General features: G+C 35.3%; 2 protein-coding genes and 1 long non-coding RNA gene across 3 annotated transcripts; 1 reads left to right on the top strand and 2 right to left on the bottom strand.

The window, feature by feature from the left end:
- Window positions 1-1,607: 1,607 nt before the first annotated feature.
- Window positions 1,608-2,524, bottom strand: LOC130963631 (uncharacterized). The gene is made up of 2 exons (XM_057889736.1): window positions 2,488-2,524; window positions 1,608-2,398 (listed from the first exon to the last, which is right to left on the bottom strand). Exons 1-2 carry the CDS (start codon window positions 2,522-2,524, stop codon window positions 1,608-1,610), a joined length of 828 nt encoding a protein of 275 aa, XP_057745719.1.
- A 464-nt stretch (window positions 2,525-2,988) lies between these two features.
- LOC130963693 (uncharacterized) lies at window positions 2,989-5,224 on the bottom strand. The gene is made up of 4 exons (XR_009079825.1): window positions 5,085-5,224; window positions 4,939-4,993; window positions 4,723-4,851; window positions 2,989-3,251 (listed from the first exon to the last, which is right to left on the bottom strand). It is a non-coding gene; the product is annotated as an uncharacterized LOC130963693 (long non-coding RNA).
- A 2,496-nt stretch (window positions 5,225-7,720) lies between these two features.
- LOC130960286 (uncharacterized) lies at window positions 7,721-10,709 on the top strand. Its single transcript, XM_057885658.1, has 5 exons — window positions 7,721-7,923; window positions 8,950-9,212; window positions 9,320-9,531; window positions 9,728-9,995; window positions 10,143-10,709. Exons 1-5 carry the CDS (start codon window positions 7,830-7,832, stop codon window positions 10,434-10,436), a joined length of 1,131 nt encoding a protein of 376 aa, XP_057741641.1. The 5' UTR covers window positions 7,721-7,829; the 3' UTR covers window positions 10,437-10,709.
- The last annotated feature ends 328 nt before the right edge of the window (window positions 10,710-11,037 follow it).

Below are 11,037 nucleotides of genomic sequence, written 5' to 3'. Positions count from 1 at the left end.
AATGCCTGGAAACTCTCTTCACATTCCGGAGTCCAGATAAAAGGTGTATCCTTCCTAGTCAATTTAGTTAAAGGTAAGGCGAGATGTGAAAATCCCTTAATGAATCTGCGATAATACCCCGCCAAACCTAAGAAACTCCTGATCTCTGTCACTGAAGTTGGTCGCTCCCAATTCATCACTGCTTCAACCTTAGCAGGATCCATAGCTATTCCCTGCTTACTCACCACGTGGCCGAGAAACTTCACTTCACTCTTCCAGAACTCACATTTAGATAACTTAGCGTACAACTTCCTGTCTCTTAGAATTTGCAGCACAGTTCGCAAGTGATCAGTATGTTCCTCTTCAGTCTTAGAATAAACAAGAATGTCATCAATGAAGACAATAACAAACTTGTCCAGATACGGTCGGAAAATCCTGTTCATATAATCCATAAATACTGCCGGGGCATTAGTTAACCCAAAAGACATTACTGTATATTCATAATGACCATAACGCGTCCTAAAAGCAGTCTTCGGAATATCCTCATCTCTAACCCTTATCTGATGATATCCGGATCGCAGATCAATCTTAGAAAACACACCGGCTCCCTATAACTGATCCATTAGATCATCGATTCTAGGCAACGGATATTTGTTCTTCACAGTGATCTTATTCAACTGCCGATAGTCGACACACAAACGCATACTCCCATCCTTCTTCTTTACCAGTAACACTGGCGCTCCCCACGGAGAAACACTTGGTCGGATAAAATGCTTACCCAACAGATCTTCCAGCTGAGCCTTCAGTTCAGCCATTTCTAAAGGCGACATCCTATAAGGAGTAATTGAAATTGGACCGGATCCAGGTACCAACTCAATTGCAAATTCAACCTCTCGGTTAGGTGGGAATTCATTAATATCATCCGGAAACACATCTGGAAATTCACATACAACCGGAATTTGCTCTAAACTCTAATCATCACCTGATACTCCCGCGGTTAATAACATAATACCCTGACATTCGGTTCCAGAACAGTTTACTATCATAGAATTCAAATAGTAACTATTCACCACAACCGGTGCTTCTGACCCTTCCGGCATAAACTGTACTGACTTTTCAGAACAATCAAGTAAAACATGATTCTTGGATAACCAATCCAATCCTAAAATGAGATCAAGACCAGTCATAGGCAAACAAATCAAATTATGCACAAATTCACGCTGTTGTACTCGAAAGGGAACTTGTGGACATCCTATCCTAGTCACCATAGCTTCATGAGTAGCATTATATACTTTCAAATCATAACCTAAAACCACCATTCTCAATCCTAATTCATGGGCCTTTTCAAATGCAATAAATGAATGACTTGCACCTGAATCAAATAAAGCATTTAAGATTTTACCAGCCATTTCACAATTACCTCTAATCAGTGTCTCAGATCCCTCAGCACCTATGGTAGAAGTGGTGTATACTCTCCCCGGCTGCTGCACCCTACCAGACTCATACTTCTTCTTCTCCGGGCAATTGGTGGCCATATGTCCGGGCTGTCCACAGGAATAGCATACTCCAAGTCCTACTCTGCACGGAACTCCAGGATGATACCTTCCACACCTCTGACAATTCAGATCCTACTGTGGCTGCTTCCCAAACCTTCTTCCCTGATTAACATTGGTATTCAGCCTTCTGTAATTACCTTGACCCTGAGTCTGTTGCGGAACAGAGCCTCCATGTTTGAAATTCCTACCTCTCGGAGCAAAGTTCCTTCCTGAAGGTCTCTGAAAAGGCACCCTCAAACTCCCTTTCTCTGCTGCCGCCTTCCTCACACAATCCTCAGCCACCCTACTCTTATTCACCAATTCAGAAAACACCCTGATCTCCATTGGGGTAACGAAGCTCAGAACATTGCTCCGAAGACCTCCCTCATATTTAATACACTTCCATTCAGCAAAATCTTCAGGCGCACCTTGACAGATACGAGAAAAGCGACATAACTCCTCAAATTTACTGGTATACTCAGCAACAGTCATCTGTCCCTGCTTTAACTGCATTAATTCAAGTTCCTTGGCATTTCTAGCTGAATTAGAAAAGTATTTCTTATAGAACTCTGTCCGGAAAACCTCCCAAGGAATCGCAGCACCATCAGGATGCAGGATATGTCGTGTTCCCTGCCACCAATACTGAGCTTCACCTTGCAACTGATAAGTTCCAAATTCAACCCATTGCTCTTCAGGAACCTGTTGTGCCTGTAACACCCTTTCCATAGCCTGAATCCAATTATCTGCGTCAGTGGGATTTGAGGTTCCTCTAAAAGTCGGAGGGTGAACTTTCAGAAATGTAGCAAGTGTCATTGGACCGCCCTCATCATTATTGTTCCCATGATTTCCCTGATTTATCTGATTACCAGTGCCTCGGCTGTCGCCTGCATAGCTGCAGCCATATTTCTTAGGGCAGCCATAAAGTCTACTGGATCAGTCCCTATGGGGGCAGGAGTAACGGTGCCTGTCTTACCTCTACCTCGCCCGCGACCGCGTCCGCGAGTTGACATCTGGTCCCTATATACACCAAACAAGTGATATTAAGTTGATCAGTCTCAATATCGCAAGTCAAATGATTTAAGTTCCAAATGCATGCTCACAAACGTTTATGCCATATATATCAGTCAGATATCCCAATAGCACATAAACACATATACAGAGAATGCACAGAAGCACAATCAGTCCGTCTTTCAGGCTCTATAGGAACGAACTGCTCTGATACCATAATGTAACACCCTACCACGCTAAGCTTTACGCTTAAGCCGTAAAACAGAGGTGATGTGGTATTACGACCTCTAAAATAAAATAAGTACATATAATAGCAGAAGAATTATAATATGCTAGGAGCCGTGAAGAAAAGAGGAAACAAAATCGCAAAATAAAAGCGCAACGCTCAAGGAACGGGTTAACCTGCGTGCTAAGGAAACCATAACTATTAAACATATGATAACAGAAGTAGGAATAAAGTGCCAAAGATACAAAATAACAAGCTCCTAACTCAGCCTGCGAAGTCAAGACTGGCCGGAGAATATTTACATATATATACATACATATCCAGAACCCAAAAGTACATATACACAATCCTGCCTCTCTATAAACCTCTAGGAGGATCAAAAGAACAAGTTATGCGGAGAGAAAACCAAGTATATATATACACATCATAGCATAACAAAATAACCCTGTAACCACTCCGCTTCAAGGGTCCAGACGCCTAACGAGATGCCTCTTGACCTGCATCTGAAAAACAACAACATAGTATGGAATGAGAACCGGATGTTCTCAATATGGTAAAGGTGCCACACACATAATATATAAGGTCCTGGGAATGCCAGAGGCAATCCTAGAACGCCGACACTCAGATTATAGAGCTTAAAGTATTAAATAGAAGCCATAAAATGTGGTTTACTAAGGATATTTAAACCTAACTTAACTTAACCTTAAATCTAAATCCCATTCTGCCATTCCTCCTTACCTCCAACTCCATCATGTATTTTCACAGACAAGTAAACAAACAAAGGCAAGCACAAGAAGGTTACAAGTACTGCAGATAACAAATATACATTTAACATGGCAAGTACATTTAGGCACACCCAGTTAATACACAAGCAAGTAGTTCAAGTAATATGCATATGATGCATGCCTGTCCTATGGCTGATGAGGCTCATCTGTCGGTTATCCAGCCAACCCGACAAGTCTGAATTGTACTTAGAATGTCCCCCGACGTGCATCCCCAAGAGTCTATGCATAGTTTTTCTCAAATAATCAATAATACTCAATGGGGGTAACATTCCCGGGAATTTATATAGTGCCCGGTCACACACTTACGTCGTAGGGTCAACAGAGTATCGAGTTTTCAACCTGGTACACGTGGTGGCAAGCCACGACACTTAATCCAGGAAATCTCGTATCTCAGATTATTCAAATTCATAAGCCATATAAATAATTCAATTATAATTCATCAACTTCAACATCATTCTCAATCGCATTTCATTCATCATCATACATCAATCATATTCAATCCTTATCCTTCATTATCACACCTCCCATTCCGTCCATCAATAGTTCCAATTCAAAACATAACTCATTCTTTTCTAAATGAATCAAACTTAAAACATACTCATTTTCTTAATAACTCTAAATCAAACCATATAACCTTTGAATCTAAATCTTTTTAAATAATCATATAAACAAAATCTCTAATTTTTTATAAAATTTCGGCAGTATCTCCTCTAAAACTCGGACTTTGCCACCCTTTTCGGGTCCAAACCTGCTTCCTTTTCAATTCAACATACCCTTCCTCATTATCATAACAATCTCCACAAAAAATCTACCTCAGATCAACAATTAAACTCATACAATATTCAAATCCAACAACCAAAATTCAACTAAGAGTCATAGTTCACAAATCCTAGGCTTTTAACACAAAATACCTCAAATCAATAATTCACCGAATCATTAATTAATCAACAAGCACCAAACCAACCATGTTCATCAACAATAACATTCAACTATAATTCTCTCCAAATTAACATAACAACATTCACCATCCAAAATTAATAACTAATTATCCAATAAACTTCAACCAATTATATTCATCGACAAATTACTAAATATTAAACATACACCTGCATTCCAACTTATCCTATGGTCATCTAGCCTAAGTTTTCACAGAACATTATATATTAAATGCAAGAAACCTAAACCATACCTTAGCCGATTTCCACGTAACGACCAAAGCTATTTATTCAAAACCAAGACAGCCCCTCAAAACTCAACTAATCCGCTTCCTCCAAGTTCCAGTATTCACAATTTCAAACTTCAATTATTTATTCACAACCTAATACACATTCATAACACATATATATATAATTTAATACTCAAAGCTCAAATTCAATAAAATAAAATAGAATTATCGTATCCTCACCTTACCCAAGCTTCACATAAGCAAGAGTGAACGTTTCTCTCAAGCTAATTGGATCCTAAAACATCAGAAATCAAAGAAATTCAATATTCCCACTTAAAATTTGAAAATTGGGGGAAGATGAAGCTGAGAGTGATTAAACAAGTTACCAATGAAATTGTTCCGGTAGAAATGTAGAGCTCGACGCGGTGGACGCGTGGCCGCAAACGGTGCGGCAATCGGAGCTCGGACGGAGAAGTTACGGGGAAGGGTTCAGGAGTGTTTTTCTCCTCCCTGGGCATTTTCACGCTGCAGCTGGTGAAATGGAGAAGAAGGGCTTTCGGGCTCATTAAAAGTGTGGGTCCGGTTGGACCGACAGCCCGGTTTGGGCCCGGTTCAACCGGTTCGGCCCGTTCGGTCCAATTTTGGACCGTTTTCTTCGAAATTAGTGTCAAAATTCTCGTTTCGATGAGCTCTATCCTAATTTAATATAATATTCACATTTCTAATCCTCCTTATTAAAAACTAATTTATTAACTAATTTAACCGGGGTTTACACAAATGACATTTGTAATAAGTAGACATATTAATTTTTTTTGTCTATGGTATTCTTCAACTCGACAGGTCAAGGACTAATTCATCGCGAATCTGAACTCTATTTAAGGATATGTCATTGGCCAATGAATTACTGCATGCACAAGTTAAAATTCGAACATTTGACACTTGTTTAAACAAATGAGTAAGTTGACCACTCAATCAACCAAAGTTGGTTAGACATATATTAACTCACTAGAGAAGACTGTGATGCTTAATATATTAGCCCAATAAAATTATTTGGGCCCAAAATAAGGGAATCACCTCAGCCCACCAATCCATTTTTTGAATATATTTTATTTTAAGAAACAAAAAATAAATAAAATCAATTACCCCGTAGGAAGGAGAATATATATAAATTTCATGTATATTCATTAAAATTTCATTACTTCTCAATGTTTGGTACATTTAAAAATTAATCATTCTTCGATGCTGATTGCTGAACTCATTCCATTTTGTAGATTTAATTAATTAATTAAATTTTTTTTATAATTATTATTAAGAGTAATTACCCAAATCAGTCATTGAGGATTTCATAATCGAACATTTTAGTCCCCAAGGAAAATTAATACACAGATTAATCCTCAAGGTTTTACTCCGGCAGACAAATCAGTCCCCAGTTCATTTTCCGGCAGTGTAATTACCCAGATCAGTCCCCAGAGATTTTAAAAACGGACATTTTAATCCCCAAGAAAAACTAATGTACAAATCAATCCCCAACGTTTCTCTCTGTTAGACATAATAGTCCCCTGTCCAAAAATAAAATAAAATAAAATAATTATTATTATTAATTGCACAATAATATTGTACTATATTTTTTGTATTTTTTGGACAAAAATAATAATAAATTTATTCATTAAATTCATATATATATATATATATATATATATATATTCACTCAATAATAATAATAATAATAATAATAATAATAATAATAATAAAATTACTAGAGATTATTTTACAAGAAATTTAAAGTTAAAATCATTTGATATGTTTGTATTTAATATAATCAAAAGACGGCGTATGTAAAAAAAATATATATGTTTGTATTAAAAAATATGTATTAAAAGAAAATATTTTAATTTGGATTAATATTAAATACATATTTTTTTAATACAAACATTTTTTTTAAAATATTACATCTTTTGATTATATTAAATATAAAAATATCAAATAGTTTTAACCTTGAATTTCTTATAAAATAATCTCTAATAATTTTATTGATTATTATTATTATTAATTAAAATCATTTGATATTTTTGTATTTAATATAATTAAAAGATGTACTATTATTATTAATTACATAATAATTATTATACCATGATTTTTTGTATTTTTTAGATAAAAATAATGATTTATTCATTAGATTCTTATATATATATATAGTCACTCAATAATAATAATAATAATAATAATAATAATAATAATAATAATAATAATAAATAAAACTATTAGAGATTATTTTACAAGAAATTCAAGGTTAAAACTATTTGATATTTTTATATTTAATATAATCAAAAGATGTAATATTTTAAAAAAATGTTTGTATTAAAAAAATATGTATTTAATATTAATCCAAATTAAAATATTTTCTTTTAATACATATTTTTTAATACAAACATATATATATTTTTTTTACCAAGAACATCTTTTGATTATATTAAATACAAAAATATCAAATGGTTTTAACTTTAAATTTCTTGTAAAATAATCTCTACTAATTTTATTATTATTATTATTATTATTATTATTATTATTATTATTGACACTATATATATATAAGAATTTAATAAATAAATTTATCATTATCTTCGTCCAAAAAATACAAAAAATATAGTACAATATTATTGTGCAATTAATAATAATAATTATTTTATTTTATTTTATTTTTGGACAGGAGACTATTATGTCTAACAGAGAGAAACGTTGGGGATTGATTTGTACATTAGTTTTTTTTGGGGACTAAAATGTCCGTTTTTAAAATCTCTGGGGACTGATCTGGGTAATTACACTGTCGAAAAATGAACTGAGAACTAATTTGTCTGTCGAAGTAAAACCTTGGGGATTAATCTGTGTATTAATTTTCCTTGGGGACTAAAATGTCTGATTCTGAAATCCTCAGGACTGATTTAGGTAATTACTCTATTATTAATTATTAGCTAAGTGTAGAAATGGTAAATACGACGACGTTTTAGATCATGCTAATTTCCACTTTCTATTTTCCAGATCTCTGTCTCTATCTTCGATATTGCATAAAATTTTTCAACTTTACGTCAATTCTTCAATTTTTCTGATTTTTGTTGGGTTTCGGAGTCTCAACAATGGCGACACCAGTGAACAGAAAAATCTCAGCTGCATCAGCTAGGGCTCATACCAGAAAGTCAAAGAAATCCTCTTCTCTTCAGCTCAATTCAGGTCCAAATCCTTCACACTTTCTCTTCATACAAAATTCTCATTTTCTTAGGCCAAGTTTTCTTTTTTGGGGAATCGGTTCTATGATTCTACCTCATGCCAAGTTGTATCAGTTGATGATTAAGGTTATGATTCTTCAACCTTTTGGGTTAACCTTTTTGATGATCACTAATGCAGTAAGAAAATACCTTAAAGTGGTTTCACTGTTGAGAATTTAGAAAATTAGAAATGGAATAGTTAACTCTAGTAGTAGGATTACCGAACATAAGGTTAACTAGGCGTAGTAGATTAAGCTTTTGGATGCATATAATTAAGTTTGTTGTATGTTTCAATTCATTTGTATGGTTGGGATTGATCTTCCCTGCTTGCTTTGATGCAATTTATGTGTGTCTATTTGCAACAGTTCAAATTAATCTAACTAATTCAAACATCAATTTGGACATTCATTATTTGAAATATACATTCATTTAAGTCTCTAATATATATTTAGACAATGATTTGTGTCTTAATGGTGCTTAGAGATGTTGGTTAATGGTGGAGAGATAAGGTTTAGACTAGAAAAGGTTAGGAGTTGTTCCATCCGAGAGAGTTTAGCACGGATTATAGAGATTAGTTGAATCGTTCCATCTGAGAGAGTTTAGGGTAGCAGAGATTATAGAGATTGGTTGAATCATTCCATCTTAAGTGGTATGGATATGTTCAGAAAAGGCTTGTTGAGGCTCGATTAAGAGAGTGGATTAAGGGGAGTCCTATAGCTAGAGGTAGAGGGAGACTTAAGAAATTACTATAACTAATTTGATTATAAATGATTTAAACACATATATGATTTATGATACACTATGATGTTGTTTGATTCATCTAGCCAATTTTGTCTAGTGTGCAAGACTTAGTTGTTCTTGAATTTGTTTCATGAATTCTTGTATTTTTAAAGGACTAATTTGTTATGCTTGATTATGGACTGCAAGATGTTATTTGTTTCTATTTTAAATGCTATTTTCTTTTCCCTAAATCGGCATTAAAATCTTGTAGGGATCCTTAGAACAACACTGGTAGTATTGTTGATTGGGTTTCTAGCTTGGGCTTATCAAGTTACTCGACCTCCTCCCCCGAAGATTTGTGGCACTGCTGATGGCCCACCTGTAACAGCATCAAGAATCAAACTAAGAGATGGAAGACATTTGGCATACGAAGAGCACGGTGTTCCAAAAGATGCAGCCAAGTATAAGTTCATATATATACATGGTTTTGATAGTTGCAGGCATGATGCCGTGGTTGCCAAAAAGCTTTCACCTGTAATTACTTTTCATTGCTCTTTTGTATGCTTGGCTTTGTAAGCATTCTATGGTATCTTTGTAGTTTGCGGTATTTCCATCTAAGCTGGGTTCTTTTTTGTTTGCAGGATGTTATTGAGGACTTGGGGATCTACATTGTAGCTTTTGACAGACCTGGTTACGGTGAAAGCGATCCTGATCCCAACCGTACAATAAAGAGCATTGCCTTAGATGTAGAAGAGCTTGCCGATCAGCTTGGATTAGGATCAAAATTCTATGTGGTTGGTTTTTCCATGGGAGGACAGGTTGTTTGGAAGTGCCTTAAGTACATACCTCACAGGTATGATTTATACTACTCTGCCTTTTTGATGTTCTGTTGAGATCCAAACCTTGTCTCAGAAACTGGGTTCAACTTATTGTTTTCTGTTTTAGTATGTCTGGATCTGCCGCTTGTCTTTAGATGTTGGTGGTATGAGACAGAGTTGTCGGCCTTTCAGTTTATGTCAAGCTAACAAAAATTATTTCGGTGATGATAGGCTGGCAGGTGCAGTTCTTTTAGCCCCAGTTGTCAACTACTGGTGGCCTGATCTTCCGGCAAACCTAACTAACGAAGCCTATTACCGAAAATTACTACAAGATCAATGGACACTTCGTGTTGCTCACTACACACCGTGGCTAACTTACTGGTGGAACACTCAAAAATGGTTCCCCGGATTAAGTTTAATTTATAATAATACAGATATCCTTTCAAGTCAAGATAAAGAGCTTACTTCAACAATTTGGTCTAATAAAAAGGGTCATGTGGTAAGTATCACTACCAAGCCTTTAGGTAGCTACAACTTAGTGACCTAAAATAATTTATATTGGTTATAGTCATAAAAGTTTATGGTGATTGTTTTGCCAGAGAATTAACCAAAGTTCTTGATTTCACTTTTTACTTTGTTTCTACAGGCTCAGGCAAGACAGCAAGGAGAATACGAGACTCTCCACCGTGACTTAAATATCGGATTCGGTAAATGGGATTTTAGTCCTTTGGATCTTGAAAATCCGTTTCCAAATAATGAAGGTTCTGTCCATCTTTGGCATGGAGAGGAAGATTTGATGGTGCCTGTTATAGTGCAACGATACATCGCCAAAAACCTTCCCTGGATTCAGTATCATGAACTCAAAGGATCTGGTCACTTGTTCCCTTATCTTGATGGTATGAGTGATACTATCATTAAGTCACTTTTAGGTGCAAAGTAGGCTTCTATGTTATGGTTAGTGGCTGTTCTGTTCCGGCTTCGAGATTCGGCTTCTCCCTATCTGAGAATTCAGAGAGTTGCTTAGAGGGAAATGTATTATCTACATTGAAACATCATTGAGTACACATAGCTGTAGGGAGAATCAGGTTACTTTCAAACATGAATTCTATCTCTTGTTTGAAAACATATTGAAAGAGAAGCTGAAATGTTTCTCTACAGCCTCATTGAGTCTATGAACCTGAATTGATTTGAAATATGAATTTCTTTTTGATGAGTGTGATGGTCATTGTCCATGATTATTAGTAACTAGCAACTATCAAGGCTATCAAACTCTCAAGAGCTTACTGTTTCTGGTATTTAAATTGAGTGTATGAGTTAAGTTTTAGGGTAAAGTTTATCTAACCTCTACAAATTCGAGTTTGATAATCTTTGAAAATTGCTAGAGCACAAGGAATTTTACTTCCCCCCCCCCCCCCCCCCCCCCCCCCCCCCCCCCAAGAATTTGATGGATAAAAAAGTGAAAATAGGAAATAAAAATAAAAAATTTTCATTATTTTTATTGTTTGCTTCATAACTTTTTTAAAATATTTTCTCAAACCAAA

The sequence above is a fragment of the Arachis stenosperma genome, chromosome 2 (genome assembly GCF_014773155.1).
Source record: "Arachis stenosperma cultivar V10309 chromosome 2, arast.V10309.gnm1.PFL2, whole genome shotgun sequence".
NCBI lineage: Eukaryota > Viridiplantae > Streptophyta > Magnoliopsida > Fabales > Fabaceae > Arachis > Arachis stenosperma.
Note: the sequence above shows the minus strand (reverse complement) of the source record. Positions and strands in the feature narration are given on the sequence as shown.